The sequence below is a fragment of the Emydura macquarii genome, unplaced genomic scaffold (assembly GCF_026122565.2).
Source record: "Emydura macquarii macquarii isolate MOO-44397 ecotype Brisbane River unplaced genomic scaffold, CSIRO-AGI_Emac_v2 contig_450, whole genome shotgun sequence".
In the NCBI taxonomy this organism is placed as follows: Eukaryota; Metazoa; Chordata; order Testudines; family Chelidae; genus Emydura; species Emydura macquarii.
This window is the reverse complement of record NW_027130587.1, coordinates 4826838-4849648: the sequence shown is the minus strand read 5'-3', so window position 1 is coordinate 4849648 and position 22811 is coordinate 4826838. Positions and strand designations below refer to the sequence as shown.

The 22811-nt window shown below is 37.9% G+C and overlaps 1 protein-coding gene across 4 annotated transcripts in view; it reads left to right on the top strand.

Annotated features, from left to right (window-relative positions):
• The window catches only part of CUX1 (cut like homeobox 1), a 372701-nt gene that overhangs the window by 295126 nt on the left and 54764 nt on the right, over positions 1–22811 (top strand). For 2 of the 4 annotated variants that reach the window (XM_067537832.1, XM_067537833.1), the window contains exons 21-25: positions 629–931; positions 2576–2638; positions 5379–5567; positions 9997–10261; positions 15391–17742. The exons of 1 other annotated variant lie outside the window; for it this stretch is intronic. In XM_067537832.1, the coding sequence (XP_067393933.1) occupies positions 629–931; positions 2576–2638; positions 5379–5567; positions 9997–10261; positions 15391–16108 (1538 nt within the window). In that variant the 3' untranslated portion in view covers positions 16109–17742. Of the gene's footprint in view, positions 1–628; positions 932–2575; positions 2639–5378; positions 5568–9996; positions 10262–15390; positions 17743–22811 lie in introns of those variants that run through there. One more of the 4 variants, XM_067537834.1, reaches the window with a different exon arrangement.

The window sequence follows — 22811 nt, the reverse complement described above, 5'->3', positions numbered from 1 at the left end:
TTAAAGATTTATATAGAACTTGCTCTCCTTTTATGTCTGTCTCTTTTGCATCTTTCATAAACTATTAAAAAATTCAATTACTTGGGTTGAGAGAGCAGTTTTTGTAAATGTGTCAGAGCAACTTTCCTAAGTACAGTATGGTAAAAGCTTTTATTGTTAAGGCTTTTATTGCCTTTTTTGCCTCCATTTTATTGTGATTGCATTCAAGCATCATGTTTACTTATGCTGTATGTTCCTGTATAATAATTGAAGTATCAGACTATTTGGTAAGAAAATTACAAAAAAAACAATACCTTGAGATCTTATAGCCAAGCGAGTTTCTTGCAGACCTCCACGGTATTGAACCTTTATTAATTTTTACTTATTTTCCTGTTGTGCTTATATGTCTTGCCTCTATGAGAAACTCAAGATTAATCAAATAGTAAAATTACAAAATAGTGTAGTTTTAAAAATAAATCTTTCAGTACTCTGGTCCTTAAAAGCAACATTTTAGGGCTTTGCTGTACTTAAAACAAATGCTCAGGTATGCAATAAGTATGTAGAATATAAATGAAAAGGAAGGTAATTGTAATGCTTTGATTGCAAGGTAATTATGCTAAAGCCAGTTTTTCTCCTTTTTTAATTATAGAAAGCACTCCAAAGACTTCTGCCAGTTGCAGTCCTGCTCCTGAGTCTCCTATGAGTTCCAGTGAATCAGTGAAGAGTCTGACTGAATTGGTACAGCAACCCTGCCCTGCTATAGAGACAAGTAAGGATGGCAAACCACAGGAATCCAGTGAGCCACCTGCTTCTGAATCCCAATCGACAACACCGTTGCCTCTTTCTGGCCATTCAGCACTTAGCATTCAAGAACTGGTTGCTGTGTCTCCTGAATTGGACACATACGGCATTACGAAGAGGGTTAAAGAGGTGTTAACAGACAACAACCTTGGTAAGTTGCTTTGTTCTAATGTCTTTAAGGAAATAAAACGAAGTATTAATTGGTTTTTGCATTTTTTTAAAGTAATGTGTCATTAGAAAGAATGTTATAGGGACAGTATCAAACTGTTTACCTCTAAAATGTAATCTGTTTTGCAATTGTTCTAATTGAATAAAGAACATGATCCATATTTTAAATACCTACTTCCAGACAAAAAATCATCACTCTGTCACTCTTCTGCATTATGTTCATGTACACTTGGCCCAAGAACCAGAATACACTGTCCATCTGAGTACTGTAGGCTCTATCAAATATCAAAATTTCTGTGCTGTTCAGTTCTCCACTTGAGAAGTTGTACTTCACCTCCAGCTTCTGGTTTCCCAGTTCATGTAGAGATAGTCACCAGAAGCCCCAGAGCTTTTGCAAAGAGATGAGGGAAAGGGTTGAAAGAGGAGGAGCATCACAGGCAGATGGGAGTTGAGGGATGTGATAGAGGTGGAGGGGGAAATCCAGACACAAGAGGGTAGTATGTGGAAGTGGATGGAGCCATTTAATTGTTACCTCACATAAGGCCCCACAACAGCTAATGCTGCCCTTGTCTACAGAGCAGTTTTCGGGTACAAGATGGACTTACAGTGCTGTCAAGGGAAGTGTGGTGATTGGCTAAGGTACAGGAAAGGGAACAAAAGAGATCTGTGACCCTATTATGTCACTAACTCCTGTGTGTCTATTTAATACTTTCTTTCCTCACAAGGTATTGGGATGTTTAATGTATTTGTGTCTGTGAAGCACTTTGAAGTCCTCGGATGGAAAGCAGTAGAGAAGGGCAGAGTATTGTTGCACCACTTGTACACAAATGCTAGACTTCTGATTGTTACTTAATGCAGCCAGCATCCACCCTGATGGTAGAGGCAAAAATGTATGGAGGCTGTTCATTTCAAACAGAAAACTGTAGTTCCGGGATCTAGAAATTGAGGCCTCTCTTAGAGTTGAAGTTTAGCAAAAAGTATTTGTCTTGTGAGTTTAAAAAGAGATTGACAATGAGGCTTTTGTCATTCCTTCCCTTTACTCATTCATCCCTTTCTCAACCCAAGGGCCAATCTTTCTCTAGGACCTTAAACAGTTCAACTGTCTGATTTATTATAACCACTTAATAACATTATTATACCCAGCTTCTGCTAAGGCTTCTGTATTTTAGCAAACAGGATTATATGACCCTTTTTCAGCCAGTTGCAGAATAACAGGGGCTGCCATCTTAGACTGAAGTAAGACATTTTACTCTTTTTTTTTTTTTTTTTTTTTTTTTTTAAAGTGTCACTCATGTTTATTAAAAGAAAATTCTAGGCAGATCCCCTACAAACTCTCATACATGAAAGCAGGTCCCATTAAACTTGAGGGAACTACTCACATGCTTATATTTGTATAATCAGACCCAGAGCGCTTACTCCGTGGAACTATTCAGAGTAATAAACTCTACACCTGGTTGTAAGGGTCTGCAGGATCAGGTCCTTCATTTTTTGTTCAGAATGCTGTTGGATACTGTTCCTCCTCTGGTGTTCCAGAGAGGGTTTGAAAAGTATTTTTGTTTACATTTATTTTGATGCCATTTTTACTTAGTCTTTTTTTTTTTTTCCCATGATTTTTGTTTTCCTACAGTGTGGCTGACAAGCCTAAAAAGCAGCAGAAGAGCCAGGAAATGTGCCCCAAACTCTGCATTAGGTGTGGAACAAGTTTAAATGTCTCCTTTTGCCCTCAGTGTGCTGAAGTGCCAGATTTACTCAGTGCTGAGGCTTCTGTTTTAGGTCACAGGGCCATGTGAACCTGTCTCAGCCAGTTCATAGTGGCTCAGTAGTTTAAAAAAAACCATTAGCCACTAAAGAGGGCAATAGTGTAAAACTGGTTTGGGTCACATGACTCAGCAAATTGGATTGTGTTTGGAAGGTCTTCCCTCATGGGCCTTCTCTTATTAGACACTAGTAACAATTCTAGCAACTAATGCTAGTGCTGCCAGCAGTGAGATATTGGTAGCACTATTAGGATTTTCCAACTGGGGCAGCACATCACATTGTCACAAAGGGGAGAAAATGTAACTACTACCAAAAAGTCCTAAATCTGGGGGGTTTGCAGAAAGTGCCAAAGTACTGTAAAGAACTTTCGATAACAATCACAATATAAGTAGGTCTTAGATACAAAAGTTAACTGTTGTGGCTATCTAATGGCAATAAAGATGAGGAAGTCAGGAATAAGGATGGGGGAAATTAAATGGCATGGGTTTTGCACATTCTCTGAAACCTACGGTATATTTAAAAAAAATTAAAACTAATCAATTGCTGTTTGAGTATTGGGTATGATACACCTGCTACCTACATTTCAGTTTTGCCTTTTGGCATCTATGTAACATTAATGTGATATTTGCAGTATCCCATAAATTTTCATATTTAGTATTGGGCATACTTAGAGATTGCTGAGAATACCAAGGAAATGTTGTTTAGTTACAAGGACAACTGAAAAGATTTTAAGAGGAACCACTGTAAATAGGTTACAATGTCAATACTTATTCTGTGGAAGTTTCAGCTAATTGGTAGTTTTAAAGATAAATCGATAAGGTTTTATTTCAAAAGATTCCCAGTCTATACCAGGGTGCAAATATACTCTGGAATGCAAATGAACCAAAACTGGCATTTAGTCTGATTTTTCAGAATTTTGGATAATCAGGGTTTACCTGTATATGAACAGGTATACAATGAATGTATTTTAAAACAGGGTAGTTGAAAATCACTTCTTCCTTTACTCACTTGCCAAAATGTGAGTTTATGGTTCTGTGCTTCCTCAGTAAGAACCAAGAGACTGACAGCTTTAGGTAATATTGGGCTTGACACAAAGTAACACACAGACACACCCCCTGTCCAAGTTACTCCATGCTGGGTTCCCCCTCCCCAGCTCTATGTACCCAGGACCACACCCACCTCTGACTGCCTTACTGCTACCTCAAGCTTCTTTTGAACCCATGCCTGCCTGCCCCTTCATCTGAATGGGTGGCTCTGCAGCCTCCGGAGTTGTCATGTCTGTACCCCCTCACCCGCCTCCTACACACACACACACATCCCTTCCTCCCCCCATCAAATAAATCAGGAAACCAAAAATGGGAGCCAGTGAGAAGTTTTCCAAATGAGGGACATAGGGGAAGGTTTGAGGTATCTGAATGTCTGCCATGACTCACTAGTGCCAGAGTCAGATGGAACTATGGGCAGATGATAGTTGACCATGATCTGGCTAGGAGGCTCAAGTATGTGCCTTTATTGCTGGGGCCTGGAAGCATAGATAGGCTCCTGTGCATCTGCTTAGGTCATATAGCCCCAAGGCTGCCACTGGCTAACATCCCTTAGACCTAGAGCAAGTGAAGGAAAATACTCTGGGGGGCAGACACAGGACCCTAAGGCCAAGTCTTAGCAGGTAAAAAGCTTTTCAGATTACCTTTACAATACACAGTAGTGACAATATTATCAAAAATCAGGGTTTGACAGATGTCTGCGGGCTTCTTTTATAGCAAAAGCTATTGCATATCAGGATAGTTTAGCTCAAGAAAAGCATTAAGTGAAGGTTGTTAGGAAACTAACTGTATAGCCTGGTTTTGAGTGCTGTGAACATTTTCTGTGGTTACTGTTAAATCTTAAGCATATAGATGGAACATTAACAATATGTACTTACAGAGTATGTACATTCCAAAATACATACAGATTGCTACCATTCTAGGGTATAGCATTTGAAACAGGGCTTAAATAAAGAATTCTTAAGAGCAAATATCATATAAAATTATAAAAGTACACTTACTACATTTTGTAAACTGTGCCTATCTGCAATTACTAAAGCACATTTACAATAATAGTAAAAACAATATAAAATGGAAAGTATTTGCATGCGTCTGTGAAGACGCCAGCGTGAATGTTACTGAACAGGAGAGGTGTGTTAGTGTTTGTTTCACTGATTGTAATATCTTAGTGGAATGAAGCGGTTATAGTACCTTCCCTAATAAAACCTAAGTAGCTATAGTACTCTTGGTGGAATTGACTGCTTAATTAAAAGCTTTATTTGCTTTTTAAAATCTTATTACTTTTTACTTTTGTACATTATATGTCCCTTATAAGGTCCTGATACCAAAAGGTATTGAGCACCCCTGGTTGCCAGAATCAGAACCTAACAACTAAACTAAAACCAAGTAATTTCCCAACTTTAAGGGAGGAAGAGCTATTATTCTTCCTTTTGTTTCTGTTGGGTTTTCAGGCAAGTCTGAAGTAAGAATAATTGACACTGATTATATATGCCAGAGCTCTGCTATTCTTCAGAGAATTTGGTCCCCTTCCACCTTCTAGCCTTTCTTTTGCATTGTTTTCCTCTATCTTTTTAGTGTAGTTTTGCCTCTTAGCTGAATGAATAAATTTCAGTTTTGATTTCTTATTAGGTCAGCGTTTGTTTGGGGAGACAATCCTAGGGCTAACACAAGGCTCAGTCTCAGACCTTCTGGCTCGCCCAAAGCCCTGGCACAAATTGAGTTTGAAGGGACGGGAGCCCTTTGTCCGCATGCAGCTGTGGCTAAATGATCCCAACAATGTGGAGAAATTGATGGATATGAAGCGAATGGAGAAAAAAGGTAACTTGCAGCAGATTGCTGATGCATATTTTTTTATTATTTCAAATGGGACTTTTAGAAAAATTCTTAGTGAATATTATATAGGGCCCTATTGATCCAGCATTATTGAAGGCTGTGGAAAGGGCTTCCCGGCAGCTTTCTGATAGCCTAACCTGCTGCTAGCACAAGAAGAACTCTGCTTTTTTATATATCTCCAGAAAAAAAAACCTCTGAATGCCCAGCGTCAGGAAGCCATTGCTAGATTCCACTATAGAATTAATTACTGCTGCCCTAATGCATCAGTGCTAACTTGCCTTACCAAATGAGAAATGTGAGAATGGGAACTGGCTCAGGATATTCATTACTAGAACCACAACCAGTCACAGATGTTGGGATGAAGGGAGTAAGCAATGATTCCTGAGGGAACTTGTTGCTGGCCTAACACTGGTAATCATTAGGAGGAAAGATAAATGTAGAGATTCAAAATGGTTCCATGAGATGCATTTGTATCATTTAATTTAGTATCCTTTGTGGTTCTGGTTTTGTTCAAATGGGCTCCGCTCTTCTGTTTAGATCAAAAACATTTATCTATTAGGTCTCAAAATTATCTGAATTTTTATTGTGGAACATTTCATGTGAATTTCAGATCCTTCTCTTTATTTTGAATCCCATTGCTGAGAAATAGCAATTACAAAAATAGCCATCTTTTAGTATGATCACATGATTCTACAACACAAAAGCTCCAGATGCTGACTTCTGACAGCAGTTAGCTTAGTGCAGAGTTGTGTATCTCCCAGCTAGCTAGCCCGGATGATGATAGTTCACCTATGCATTAGAAGTGCTACTGTTGACTGATTTCACAATAACACTAACACATCATGAAAAATTTTTGTAGTTATATTGAAAATTGCAGTTAAGGGGGCTTACAGGAGAGCTAGTGATCTCTTATTCACTTTCAACAGGAGAAACAAATCCCTGCTCTAGTAACTGCTGGTAGTACAGCACAATGCAATATCTCATCAGAAATTGCATGAGGTCTTCCACTGGGAGCAGAATCCTCTCAGGTTCCCCATTTAGCACTGTAAACTAAAGGGACCTGAGATGGCATCTCCTGCGTTAGAAACACACAGCAAAAATAAATGGGCCAAATAGGTAGATTTTTAACGTTCCTAAGAGATTATCCCGTACAGTGTTGAATAAAACCAAATAAAAAATAATTAAAAAGTAGCATTGACAGCATCCTTTGGAAACTAGTTTCTAAACTGGATCTAAACGAATCAGTCCTATACAGTACACATGCTGTAGGAAAAGAGACTGTGCCTGAATAAAGATAAGGCTGTATATTTTTTGAGGGCCTCAGCTGAGCTCCTGAACTGTGTAAGTGCTGTTCTGGTAGCAGAGCACTGGGAGTGAATTCAGCCCTCTGTTCACTCCTGAGTTCTCCCTGGCAGCTAAGTGTCCTGTTGTTCAACCATTTTAGTACTGTAGAGCCACATTAACAATTTAACTTTCCATTCAGGTTATGTCAGTGAAAGAATATTGCAAAGGTTTCTGTTGCCAATAAAACATTACTACCAATTATTCCTCAGCCACATTTTATCAGAGGAATAAGTTGATAGTTATAAAGGTGAGCTGTGCATATCTTCCACCCACTCCTCTCTATCAACTTGAAAATTATACTATGAAAGCTCTATACACAGTTTAGCAGATTTCTAATGTATGTTAAACCAACTTTTAGGAGAGGTCTGCAGACACGCCGGATCAGACTCCTTCCTCCACTCACCTTATTTTGAATAATTAGTTTTTCTGGCATATGGCACCCCACTGTGCATGCTGCTAGAAACATCGTACTCCCCAGTGAACAGTGCTGAAGCGCCCTGAAAGGAGAAACATTAATTTCCTGTATTTCCCCATCATTTCATTTTTATCAAGCTTGTTCAGTACCATATAGGATCAGAATTATATTTTAAAAGGGCTATGTTTTACCCCAGTAGGCAGGGTCTAGTGCTCTGGGGTGATGGGTGTGCCATTTCCAGCTGAGTACATGTTAGGGAGACTCACCAAGGGAACATAGCAATGCTGGGTTTACAACAACAACAATGAAAAAAGTAGTAAAATCCTGGAATAGAGCTGAGCCCAACACCAAGGATCCTGGTCCAAACCTTCCCAAGGACTGAATTTGGGAAATGAGTTTGGTCATCAATGAAGTAGTGGTTAATGATAAAGTGATGATCTGTAGCCAAAACCAAATTCCTCCAAAACTCTGGGGTGTTTGTAACTTGCCTTTTGATATGAGCCTATCCTTATTTGAAAATATGCTGAAATCTCCCTTGATTGACCTTGTATATATTCCCCAAATACATTTAGCGTTGATTGTTTTAAAATATTTGCAAATCATCTTTAAAGCGTCCAGAGTGCTTCAGGCAGAGCACATAGCTAGTAATCTGGTTCAGCACACTGACAGATCCCATAATATGTGACCTTCAACCAATGGAATGATGGTGTGATAGCCTGTTCTGGATGGAAAAAATATCAACTGGTGGATATTGTTGTTTGGTTGAACACATTAAATTTTAGTCATCTTTAAGTTTCTTTATTAGAGTCTCATGAGAGATACAGACATTAGCAGTTGTCACTTCATAGTGATAGCATTGAAAAAACAGAGTTAGGTCTGGTCTCAGCTTAGATGGAACACCTCCATAGTTTTGCAGGAAGTGGTGCTCATCCTCTTGAGTTTGGCCTGAGCTATTGTCCCAGAATGAAGACTAGAAACTGCTTTGCTTTACTTTGCTTTTGGAGGTGCCATCTTTTGAATGTGAAATAAGAGATTCTGACCACTCATTAAAAATCTCTTTGCATCAGAGGAGAGTGTTAAACCCAGCGACCTGACCAAATTCTGGCAGCTTCAGTTGGATGTAGCACATATTTTTTACATTTTTAATTAGACGTGCTCTTCTCCTTCATATCCTCTCTTAAATTACTGTGTAGTGTTGCAGTGCTCTAATAAGCAGATACCATACTTCACCCTTGTTTTGGCTGTTACAGTGGTGAATGAAGGGAGCCTGTATATAGTCAGTAGATGTTGGTAAAGCACTGTGGAGTCCTTTTGCGATTAAAGGCCTTTTATAAATGTAAGATAATATCATTTTCTACATATTAATTGCCAGCATTGCACGTTGTAGCAGTCAGCAGCACCCCAGGCGCTGTGGAAGTATATGTTGTTTGAAATGACAGATATACCATGAACTGCTTCCCATTTTCACCACTGATTGAAACGTTCTGTATAGCTTGGGTTGATTTGAATAAACTTTAAAATCTAACTTTCTTATAGGAACAAAGTGGGTGAGGTAATATCTTTTATTGGACCAACTTCTGTTGGTGAGAGACAAGCTTTTGAGCCACACAGAGCTCAGCTGTCTGCTGTCCTTGTTTGATGACAGGGCTAATATAATCTGGAACACAACAGGCCAGGTTTTTAAATTGCTTATATAAAACATTTATCAGGCCACTGCATTATTGTATTGATTATGTTCATCTGTAAGTGCTGTTTTCTCACTGCAAGGGAAGGGCCTCCTCAGCAATGCTTTTGCATGACACTAACTGGTGTGACATGATCCCACCTCCCATCAGCCAGTGTAAATTAATCAAGGCAATGACATCATTAGCCAAATCTCTTTTCTCACTGAACTTGACAGGATGATTCACACCCTGGTGGGGATGAAGGACCCTAATGGAGTTGTTCAGACTCCCGTCATTGACTGAGCACACAGCAGCAGCTCTCGTCAAATCATATTGTAAAAGAGTTTTGCTTAAAGGAAGGGGGCTATAGGCTGTTTTTCCTTTTTATAAGCAATCTCCAGTGTATGCATCTAAGACAAGATCTGTAGGAAAAAGCAACAAACCTCTGAACTGTTCCTTAAGACTGAGGCAGCATAGTCAGGATTGCACAGGTTCCAAGCACCATCTTGTGTTGGAACATGGTTGTGATTTCAGCTTTTATTAACTACTGTAGTTTCAATTTAATCCAGTGGGAAGCTTTAAACACCAAGAAGTAGAGAACATTTCAGCTGCAGCGCAGTGTAACTGTCCTAACGAAATGCATATGTGAAAATGTCATACTCATAAAATATTCAGACTTTTGTTGAGTAACGTTAGAACTATGCCACACTTAATCTCTTATATCTATTATTTGTCTCACATATTTGCCAATGTGGTCAAGGACTTTGAAAGGTTTATGGTCAGTTTGTCCTCTCTTCCCTGCCATCTCTGCCTTCTCCTGCAGTCTTTCGGACCCGCGCCAGAATTCATTTCCTGCTCTGCTCTTCCCAGCCCGCACCCCCACTTCCCCCAGCTCACTGTCTGTGATCTTTGCGTTTATTCTACAGTTCTTGTATTTTGTGACTTTATGGTTGCATTGGTTCTTTGCTGATCTGATGTGTTTTTCTTTCAGCCTACATGAAACGACGGCACAGCTCAGTTAGTGACAGTCAACCTTGTGAGCCCTCTTCAGTTGGAATAGACTATAGCCAGGGAGCCAGCCCACAGCCGCAGCATCAGCTAAAGAAACCACGAGTAGTGTTGGCACCAGAAGAGAAAGAAGCTCTGAAACGAGCCTATCAGCAAAAGCCATACCCATCACCAAAAACCATTGAGGAACTCGCTACACAGCTCAACTTGAAAACCAGCACAGTGATCAACTGGTTCCACAATTACAGGTACAGTACACAGCATCTCCAATGAGCACAATATATACTCTAGCCAAAAAAGGCTGTTTATTTCTGTCTGCCTTAACTAGTGCTGGGCAGTGATACAGAAAGGACTGTCTCAATAGCAGAGAGTTCATAGTAATAACAATAGTGCTAACAGTATATACCATTTTAAAATAATTCCTGGGGAATAAAAATACCCACATATTGACTTAAATAGGTCTTGTTAGTGTGAAATCCTGCAATTTACTTTGATATGTCCAAGAATGGGACTTTAATATAAACTAAAAGGGTCCTCTGTCATATGGGATATTTATAATTCCGAATATAATCTACCAGATAGTGTGTGCGCTACTGCCCTCTACTGGATGGATTCTGTTCTGATTGTCAGAACTGTCAATCAGAACTGTTCTGATTGTCATAGATCCTACACTGCTGAAAACTAAAGGAGATTTTCTTTTAGCTCAGGGTATGGGATCTGTGCTTTGGGATGAGAAGAATGTGTTCTGTCTCCATGAAGTTTTAAATGGCCCTGGTGAGCAGCCTAGTGACAATCATGTCTGAGGTGGCTGCAAATTTATTACATTATGATGATAAATCCTTGATGCCAAGAGTCATCCTGAAGTGAAGAGAGATTTGAGTCTGTTTTATCCCTTGTTCCCATTAAAAAGAAGCACTTCACAAGTTTCTGCCTACTGAAGACTCAATGCTTGACCAGTATATGATAATTAGAAGAAGTTGGATAAACAGTTTTTGCCTGCAAAGAACTGATCAGGAATCCTCATCAGCTTACACTTTTCTCCCAGAAATTGGCACTGATCAATATAACCGTTATAATTTGAGAGGTAGAAGAAAACATTCACGCCTCAGTCCCTTCCTTTCTGACCCAAGAGTCCCTGATTTATTATAGGATAGTTTTAAAAAAAAAAACCTTACCAAACAATTCACATTTTAAAAGCTTTCTCCCTCTAAGCTAATCTCTGCCACTTACAAGGCCACTATGGGAACAAAAAAGACTCCTGGTTAACGACAGGGCTAAGAAATAGAACATACAGTAGAAGGCAAAGGAAAATTACAAATATAGTCACCAGTAGGTGGTAACATTTGTACTCTATCACACTGACTTGTACTTAAATATAGTCAAATTTGATTTGTGTGTTCTGCAAATACAGCATCTTAGTTCAAAGTTCTCCAAATACAGACAGCTATTCTATTTCTCACTTATAGCAATTATACACAAGTTGGAGTAATGCCTATGTAAATATGTTCCCTTCAGCCTGACAGTGAAATGTGCTGTTCTCACTATACAGATGAATGAGACTATACTGGTGACATGTGTTTTCTTCCTCATTATCATGAGATCGTCTGTTAGGCACAGTGTGAGAAAGCACAAGAAGTCATGATCGATCAGCACATTTAGCCACACCAAGCTATACATTAATTCAGACTACTCCTTTAGTTATATATGAAGTAACATATGTACAAACGAGAAAGCAACATAGGCTAATGGTTGGAATAAAGGGCATGAAATCTGGTGACCAGGTTCAATTCCCAGCACTACTGATTTGCTATGTGACCTTGCAAGTCATCTATGACCTGATTTGAGTGCTCAGCACCTCTGAAAAGCAAGCCATGGACTGACTACTCTATGCCTCAGTTTCACTATCTGAAAAATAAGAATCTTAACATTAAGGATTTTGTGAATTTTAAGTAATGTCTGTGAAGCGTTTTTAGCACCTCAGCAGAAGGGTGCTCTACAAATATTAGGTATCATTATTTTTCTTATTATTAAAATATACGAGGTGACACAAGACAATGAATTCATGGAACTGAGCAGGATTCCCTTTCTAACTATAAGGAATCTTGAAAGAAAACAGTGTAGTTTGTCATATTTTAAAGGAGGTAAGAGCCCATTTTCAAATTTAGCTCGCATTGTGGGTTTTTATATTTCACATATAACCTGTTTTGGTACAACTGCTATCTGTACCTTTACAAGCCTTAGTGTACTATTCCTCTTGAATTTGATACCTTTTTCATAATGTCTTGCTGTCATGGATTCTATCTCTCGGGAATATTGTTACTGCAGTGCTTATCCTTTGGTTATATGGTTTAGGCCACACATTCCACAAACTGTTGCTGCATTAGAATGTGCCCTCACAACCATCCTTATGTTGGCACATACATGTCACAGCAAGAGGCATTGTGGAAATATACCTGAGAGGGAGAACTTCACTTTGAAATATAAATATCCACAAACATAAACCTTTCCACTTGTTCCCAGAGCTCAAGACTCAGCACATACACTCAGCTATGTATTATTCTTATGTATTTCTTTGCAATACAGAAGCACTCAGAGGCCCTTTTTGAAATTGGGACCCCATTGTGCTAGAAGCTGTAACAAATACATGTTATAGATGATCCTTGCCTCAAATGACTGATGTCCTAAATAGTAGGACAGACAGAGGGTGGAAGAAAGGAAGTATTATTAACCCCATTTCACACATGGGAAACTGAGACACAGAGATTAAGTGACTTGTCCAGGATTACCTGGAAGAGCCTGTGGTAGAGGTAGGAGTTGAACCCCATGCTCTTGAATCCCAGTCCAGTGCCATTAAACTATTAAACTCCATTCAACTTAATTTATGAAAGCTGCAATGAAACGTAACTGTTATAAATGTCTATATATTACTGGAAATTGTGCAAAGACTTGTACAGTGAACTCCAACACAATCCCCAGGATACCCTGATATTTTGAATAACACTGACAAATGCCTTCAGGGCATGGTTGATGTAGTGGTCTCCATCTTACACTGATAGGCACATTCTGTCCAGAATTTCCTAATTGCTATCACCGGTTCCTGTTTATTGTATGGACTTTGTCTCCTAACTAATATAATGCTTGATTTTCTTCCATGTTGGGGATTGTCTAGTGTGTTGGGGATCAATTCAAGGGATTTGCACATCCATCAAACAAATCCATATTCAATAGAGCTGTGACCAAATGTTTAATGAGCATACTGTGATTCACTTTCCTAAGTGGAACTATGGTATTTTAAATGGCATATTTCTTAGATGGGCAGGCACCAAGTTACCTGTTTCCTTTTCCTGACTCAGTGAGCACCCCAGGAGATGTGTGCTTTGGATCATTGCCTATAAAGGGAGATTATAAGAAGTAAATAAAGCCTACTAATAAACACAGATTGCGTGGAAGTAATGTTAATAGCAAATTAATATTAGTACCTATGGTCCCTGGTTTGGTGAATAATAATCTCTGAGGGGAAATTATAGAGCCATAATCCTTGAAAAAAGCAGTGTCAGCAGTTACTGCTGAAGTACTCTACTTCCTCTAAAGTAAGTCAATAATGTCATTAGCTTCAAATGCAAAGCAGACATTCCAACAGTGTTCTGTTGCTAGTCTGTGTTTTTCCCAGTGTATATTAGTTCCTGCAAGAAGTTTAAGGCTCTCTTGAAAACTTGCCACAGATATGAACATGAAGAGGGTTTTTCATCTATGATTTGGAAGACTAGGCAGAGCTTCTTCATTAAAACCAGCGGTATTATTTTTCTTTTTGACTAAGTTCTCTCTAAATTGTTACTGTGTCTACATTCTTCCCATACAGAAGCATGCTGAAGTTCCTTCTTCCTGCTATTTAGGAACATGGGGTATATATCCTGCAGTATAATGCACAGAGATGATCATAAGAATTATATTGTACGGTCCATTTATGATTATATAATTGACCTAGACACCAAGGCAAAGTAAAACCCCAAGCCATTCATCATCTCATTTGCCTGTGAGATCCCAGACACTGGGAAACTCCTTAGGAGAGGTTCAAATAAAGTTACATAGGCAGTACGTTGCTGGGTAATTTTTACACACTTCACATTGCCGGAAGCACAAAGTTGAACAATAGGTGATTTTTACCCATACGTGGAGTGCATTAATTCTCTAGAAGTGCCCTGCCTACCATGTGGCTATTAATGTTCTGAAATGAAATTTATAAATAAAAAATAAGGAAGAAGTCAGACAGGCTTATAGACTGACAATCAGTCAGAAAGCTACACTGCCCTAAAGTCGATTCAGAATTATATTCTTACTTTTGATCATGGTTTCCTGTCTGTAATAATTATTTTTTCTCATTTTTGTTTAATTTTAGGCAAGTCAAGGCTCATTTTTAGGAGTAGAAACCAAAATGTTACTGGTGTTTATAAATTATTTCCCCTCTAATTATATTTTTAAAAATTCCCTTCTGAAGTCCTGTGCCCTAGGAGCAGAGAGGAATCTTTAGGTTCTTTAGGCACCCTCTGAAGCTTCATGCTTCCAGAAATGAGCTTCCAGTGAGAATGAGAGAACTTTAGGACCTTGTCTCTTGATCCCCTTTATAATCCATGTGCAACCCTGCAAAAATTATAAATGTCAGTATGGACTGAAGTTCTCCCAAAGCAAAAAGTATTATTGTTTTTAATGAAACTAAAAAGTCTATTTACAATTTAACACACTATCACTCTAGAACAATTCTGTTATCTGCATGAATGTTAAATTTACACTGTTTGTATAGAGTGTGAGGTAATTATTGAACTGAGGAATCAGATGTACAATAATTATATATGCAGTGTGGTAGCCATGTTGGTTCCAGAATATTAGAGAGAAAAGGTGAGTGAGGCAATATCTTTTACTGGGCCAACTTCTCTTAAATTTTGGCATATTGTGAGTATTACACAAAGTGAAAATGGAGTCCAAATCAAAACCCAGATCCAGACATCTCCTTTCTCCTCCTGCTGCACTTGGGGAAAGTTCCTCTACGGATATGGACTTTGTAGGTTGGGCTTGTCTCTAGCACAAAGTGCTGTTTAAAAGCAGGTATATGACACATCACAGTAAAGTATTAAAGAAGAGCCTTGACTGCATTTCACATTCTTTCAGATGTTTCTTCAGCTAATCCTTTCAATTTGAATATATAAACAGGTCTAAGGATTAATATTTGGCACTTCTGCCCATGGGTGAAGGAAAAGGCTTGTTGTGAATATGTTTTCATTTTTTTGTCTGTTCCTTATGAATGCATATATTATATATCACTGTGGTCTATGATTGTGAATGGCCAGCATCAAACTTACCATTCTGTTATCATGTCTTCTAGATCTCGCATCCGTCGAGAGCTGTTCATTGAAGAAATCCAAGCAGGAAGCCAGAGCCAGGCTGGGTCAAGTGACTCTCCTTCAGCCAGAAGCAGCAGGGCAGTTCACAGCTCTGAGGGAGACAGTTGTGATGGTGTGGACACAGAAGGCCCACCTGAAGGAAAGCAAAGTGGTCTGGAGGCAGACGAGTACAGCAATGCAACCATAAAGTCTCAGGGAGGGCAAGCAGAGTCAGTTTTTGAAGCAGGGGAAACGGCACCACAAGATGCCAGATCATCAGAGAAAACAGAGTCATTCCATTTGGGAATGGAGAGCCTGGAGGATACTGATGATGAGGGTAGGCTCAAAGCACCACGTCAGAGTTCTCCGCCAGGGTCTCAAAGTTCAGGAGAAACTCTGGAGACAATGCCAAACTCTGCTACAAAAGAGGATGCCTCTACCTCAGCTGCCTCCACCTCAGTCCTTACAGGGGAGAGCTCCTTCAAGTCAAAAGAAAGTTCAGAGAAAATGTCGAGTGTGCCAAGTACAAGTTCCACATTGGCTGGAGGCTCACAGAAAGCCAACTCTATTCAGAGTTTATTCAGCTTTTCCGAGGCAGCAAGCTCCAAGAACACGCGGGACAACACCTTGAGAAAAAAGAAAGCAGCAAACTTGAACAACATAATACACCGTTTAGAGAAGGCCGCTAGTCGAGAAGAACCCGTCGAATGGGAATTTTGAGATTAAACTCACCCAACTCTAGAGAGCTGGGGAAGTTAAACTGGACCTCTACTGGTTTTATTGTGTTGCGCACTTACTGCCCTGCAGGCCACAGGGCAAAAACGCCATAGGCCAAGGTGCATATAGAAAACAAAAGGAGCGTTAAGCCCAATTTATGTTTGTGTTTTCAAGGAAGAAAACTGAAATGTGTGGTCAAGCTTTTTTGTACCCTGAAGTGTTTTTATTAATGCCCTAAGTGATTTCCACAATTTCTGGAATAACTCATACAGCTTTGCCTTGTGCCCTCCTCTTTGGTGTGGGCTTTAAAAAAACAAAAACATTAAAAAAAATAATCAAACCCACATATTTAAAGGGGGCTTTTTATCTGCCATCTAATGGCTACAGAGCGATAATACACTATTATCTTCTTAAACCAGGAAAAAAGGGGAGATTTTTCAAAAAGAAAAAAAAATTTTTGTAGCTGTTCAGTTGCCACTAAGAGATTGCACAGTCAACCGACTCTAAACACACTAGTTTGGATTCCTAAATATTTTCAAGAAAAGAAAAGAATCGTGTTGTTTGAACCTTTGAATTAAAAAAAAAACACATTTACTCCACATATTTTTTAACAAAACAAAAAGTCACATCAGGAAAATATCTTAATTTGTGGTAGCTGACTTAGTGTTTTCTTGTAAGTGAAATAGAATATTGACACGTAGTGCACATTGTTTCATAGCTTTAACTGATTCTGATCTTTTGCAGACCAGAATTTGTTTAATACACTCCATTTTAGGCCAAATCAGGACAAAAAAAATCTGAATCTAGGTATTTTATAATCTGCTTTTTAACCTCTAACCACAGAGCACGCTGATCAGACCTCATATCCAGGAGGTTTAGGAGACAACTTAGAATAGCATGTACTTGATCATTTAATTTGAGTTGTGGTATATCTAGTACCTTTTTATTAAAGAGAGAGAGAGGAAAAAAGTTGGCCAGTAACATTTCAGCCTGCAACTTCCTGGACATATTTTACAACCTGAGCATTCAGCTAACCTGAAATCCGTTAGTTTCATTTACAAATGTAAGTGATATCACACACCACTAAGAAGGAATGGGGCCTGCCTCAGATGAAGAGATGTTTTCCTACCGTAGGTAGTCATTTACTGACTCTCTTCCCACCGCAAGCACTGATTTAAATGTTTTAGTTGTGGGAAGCTTATTTTTGTGTAGAAAGAGAATACATTACAGTAATCAGATGGGCTGTGACCAAGATGTAAACAGCCCAAACTCCAAACCAAAATATTCATGCTCTTGAATACCAGTCCAGAAAAATCTGCCCTTCAGAAATGTAGCCTCTTCAGATTGTTTTATGCACAGCAGAAGACTGATCAAAGTACAAATCAAATTCTGACTTGTCTCTAACTCCTCCTGTTGTCTATATGTATATGCGTGAGCATAGAGGTGTGTGGAAGGATGTGTGTGCGTGAGTGTGTGCGTGCAATTTTATACGTCTGTGTATTTTCTTACATACTTGTGCACACATAGAGTGCATTACTGCCACCTTTTTTCAATAAGCTGTTTTATCAGTTATGGCTTCTACAAGTTTGCTAATTTAGACTCCTTTATTGCCATATCTTTAAAACTAACAATAGATGATTTCGATATATATATATATATATATATATATATATATATTTTTTTTTTTTTTTTTTTTTGCTTATTTATAGGTGCTGTATTTTATTATCTGGTTGTTAGGAAGGGATGAAAGGGGGCAAATATTCTTTAGAGGGATAGACTGCCGGCAGTATTGGGTATAATTTACAAGATGTAGTTGTCATACTGTATATTATTGATTGAAGACTTTTTGACCGTATTGTGTATCATTGAAACCTTTGTCTTAGGTCAGCATCTTTTGATGACACTTTAATGGTGCATTCATTACTTCTTAAGTTTAATTAATATTACTTTTTTGATTTGGGGGGTGGGGAGAAGAGTTCCGATTTTAAAGGTATGCTCCCAATATTACAACTCAGTGTGCTTGTATTAATTAACTAGTAGAACTTTGACTGTAAGATGTGAACCCACATTTCTTGCATGATGTTTTAGAAATTGTGTTTCATTTACAGTCTCTTAACGTGCAACAGCAGCATTTAGTTCAAGTTTTCACAAATTAAGAGTCAATACTCTTTATTAAAAAAAAAAAGAAAAAAGGCCTTTTCATGAATAAGAAAAGAAGGCTCTAGGAGGCTGAAAAAGCAGAGATTTATTTAACTGTTTTTACTGTTACAGTAGTTTCAAATTACCGGCTTGGGTAACCAGAGACTTAGCTTGTGCTGCAGAACTCAAATTTGATAAAGACAGCAACTGGCCCTTTCTGTGGTGAGCGGAAGAGAAAATTTGTAATATGTGATAGCACCATCTAGAAGTATGTAACTTCTACTTATAGGAACATACAGTTTGGCTTGAGAAACTTCCAGCAAACTACATGGTAAATCAAAATGTTATCATTAGAAATCTTCTGTTCACCGCAGCGTCTCCTTACAAGCCAATGTTTTGAATCGGTTTATAAAACACAACTCCATTTACGAATGTATGACCCATTCAAATACATGTACCTGAACATGAGTAACAACAAAATATAAACATCTTCAGTTCAGTCAAGAGACAGAACTTTTAATTAGACCGGGTATTTTCTTACATTCTAACTTAATCAGTTTTTTTATTTACTTTAGAACTATATATTTGCCATGTGTTACCACCCTCTATTTATACCACGTTGAGATCTGGGTGCTTGATGCAGTCAAGTGTTTAAATTTTGCTTTCTTGTAGTTTTTTTCTATTTATTATTTTGCTTAATTAAGGTCATCAGACCTGTTATATGTATGTGTCTTTATTGCATTCAGTAATGCTTACTGAGAGCTGTCACTGCATAATATGAAAGAACTTTATTTACAGGATGAACTCAAATGCAGCATTTAGGGTTAATCTCTATTCTTGACAAGCAATACTTAAGTGCCTTCAAAAGTATCCTTTTTGTTCTTTTTGTAGTTTTCAGGTTTCTGCTAATTACATTAGAGGAGCCACACACTCAAAAGTGTCTGCTTATTTTTGTTAATGCTATGTTAGTTTTTAAAAAGCGTATTTATAGCTCTCCTGTAGAAGCTATTTCCTTTATAACACTAACAGTTAATTGTAAATGCCATCATACCATTTCCAATGCATATAATTTTGTTGAATGACGTCAGCAGTCATAATTCAGAAGTCACCCCATTTTGCCAAGGGTTGTCGTTGGTATTTATTATAATATTAGTCAAATAAAATGCTCTTAGTATTCCCTGTATTTTTGGCACTTTATTAATGCTTTAGTTCCTTTTGTGATTTCAGTCTTAATATCATAGGTAGAAAGTGTGTAAAACTGTTAGAATGCCATTGGGATGACCCCAGTCTTTCAGTTAGGAATCACATTACAGTTCTTTGACAGATTCCTTACTTTACCCTTCTGTTTGGAGATTTGCTCCTTATAGTTTTCCAAATTGGCAAGACTGCCCTGGTTAAAAAAGGATTAAGTTGCATCTGTGTGGAATGATTTTAGCTATATTTCTTTGTGCTAATGAAGTGTGTTGTTTGAAATTAATGTTATTAGGAAAATTAGTATTACAGGCCTAGTCTTCATTATTTGATAAAGAGCTACTGGAAAAATAATGCAAAAAGAGTTGGACTGTGACTCTTCAATGCTTTTCGGTCATTGATTAGTCGAGAGTAAGAAAGGTGAAAGACTATATAAGGTACCACATGTTCAACATGTGGAGCTGTTCTGTATGCACCGTTGTTTTATAGAGTTAAGAAGACTGAAAATAGAGCACTTGCTGAAGACATGCTATTCAGTACTTGTCCTGATAGATAAAAGCACAGATCCTTGGCATTACAGGTTTTCTGCAGACTGTTTGCATTTAAATGTTCTTTAAAAACATTTTTTTAAACTCGTTTTTCTCTTTACAATCCATACTTTGTCTAAAGCAATGGCACAATAGGTGTCAGGCTGTTTTAACATAAATACTTTTATACTGCAGGTAAAATTCTGTCATTTTTATCTCTGAATGGGTAGGGCAAAAGGGGAGGACAATATTGAGATTTAACTAAATGGGATGGTCTCCTTTATTATTGTGCTAGTGGAAAGCAAATGAAGTATGCCTGTTGTTTATAATTTTTTCATTTTTATAAATACAGTTTTCTTTCTCAGTGGAATCATAAGATTTTCTCATTGACAAAAAAAGAAAAAAGTGTTTTGTTAAAGTAGTTATTGAATGCCATAGAACTTAATAGTTTTAGTTTTTCTTGCACTCCTGAAAAATTTATAAATAGACTTTGTGGGTAGAGCCACTCCTTAAGGAGCCCTACATTGGTGTGCTCTGTCCATATCATCTGTCAATGAGCTCTTTACTAGAATAAGATATGTAAAAATCATGTGCCTTTCTCATTAGGTAAGAGGTTTTGCATTAATTTTTAACATAACCTTCATGTGGGGATGTTACAGAGAAGGGGTAAATGAACACTACAAAATTCTATGCAATATTCTATAGTCCTCTATTTCAAAATATCACCATTTTCCAGTCTTTTAAAAATGTAAATAGCAAGCTAGAGGAAAAGTGCATCATCCCAGTGTTCGCTCAAAGTGAAATTCTAATGCTGATTAATTTAAATAAATTAGAGTTAGGGGAAAATCTGACAGAATAATGTGATAAAGATGATAAAAGATTGCAATCCCCACTAGCACTGCTGCAGTTCAGGGTCTGTCAGAGTTTCCATCTTAAAATCCCTAATTTCAAGGGTTTTTAGAACTCTGCTGTAAAATGAAAAAAATTGCTCTTGGCAAGAACTTGGTAGTTCAAAAATGGAAAAACATTTTGATCATATTTAAATTATAAAAATACCATAAAAGTAATTGGTTTCAGATGCATTTTTGCACTTAAATCCAAAACAGCTTCCTTATTTAACTGAAATGTCATAGTAATGTGGCCTGGTGCCTTTAGAGGGTTGCTAAGAAATCAACAGTGTTATGTAGCAAAGTGATTCACTGCAAATAAATAAATACATTCATAAAGGTTTGTGACATGCAGATGGAGGGTCCATTTGTTCCTTCACTTGTCTATCTTAGCTTTTCCTTTAAGCGAGTGAGTTCCTTAAATCATCTCTATTGCTCACATTAAGGTCCATGTATATATATCTCCATGTATATTGGGTCTTAAAATCACTCCATATACTTGAGTTTTATAGGTGCTAAGTGTGAGGATTTCATGGAGATCGTAAGAAAGATAGGGAGAGAGGAAGAAAAGGTGTTTGTTACTTGGTCTAAAGCCCGATCTAATGTCCATTGAAGTCAATGGAAGTCTTTCCTTTGACTTCAGTGGCTGTTTGTTCAGTCCCTAACAAGACAGGCTGCTTATACCTGATCTTCCACAGTTTAACTTATACAGATATAACAGGTGTCAAACACAGATTTCAATTTAATTTACTCTTAAGCTTGGCCTTCCAGTTTCAATGGCACTTTCTGTTGTCCCTCTAGCCAAACACTAACATGTCTTTCTCCATGTCATACATACAGTCAAACAGTTTTAAATTAAAAGGCCTGTAAAATTCTGTACAAATACAAGATTTACAAAAAGTACTGAACAATTTAAAATATAACTCAATATTACTTTAAATAATAAAAATAAACATTAGCCTAGGACTCAGGAGAGCTGGGTTCCATTCTTGGCTCAGTCATTGGCCTGCTGGGTGACCTTGGCCAAGTCACTGCCCCTTTCTGTGTCTGTTTCCCCATCAATAAAATGGGAATAATAGTGCTTTGAGATCTATGGATGAAAAGTTCTATATGAACTTATTATTATTAGTACATCGAAAATCATTGTATTTTCCTTTCCTGTTCATTTTTATGGATTTAAAATAGTTGATATTGAATACACCATGTATTAGATATATATAACAATAGACTTTAGGAAAAATAAGTCCACTATTACCCTGTGTATCCAGATACATACTTATATGGCCTTTATCACCCTGCTGCTAAATTTTCTGTGTTATGTAATATGCCATATCCTATTAATGTACAATGATTAAAACACCCTCCTTTGGGGAGGGTCAGCAACAGGCCTCTGCAGTACTTAAAGACCCAGTTAAGCCCTGAAAATAGAACTTTAGTGCTTCGTTTTGTGATGGCCTTCAGCACAGGGGTGACTTTCACCCTGATAGAGCTGTTCTGTGGCATACGTGAAATGAATTAATTGGTCTCAGGTCAGGTCCTTATAGAGAAGTGTTCATGTGACAAAAATTATCCACATGACTTTTTACTAATTGGCACCCTTATTAGCATCCTCTGGAAAGGCCAGGAATTGAGGGGCTGTGGAGACCAAACTCCCTTGTTGCCCCTTCTGTGTCAGGCCCAAGGGCATGCTGACAGAGTGGGGAAAGCTTGCACTGCTGTACCTGTTGTGTGGATAAAAAATGGACTTGAGTCTTCAGCATAGTAAATTCAGCACCATTCATGAGTATGTACAGGGACAAAAATGTTTAGAAGGAAGACTGTCTACTTAAAAATTATGCTGTGATTAAATAATCTTTAATTTTTGACAGATGTGTGCCAAAGGACAAATTTTGCCATCATATAAGTGATACTGAAATCATGCATGTCCAAGAGCACAATCTAGAGCTCTCCCTAGATTTTTTC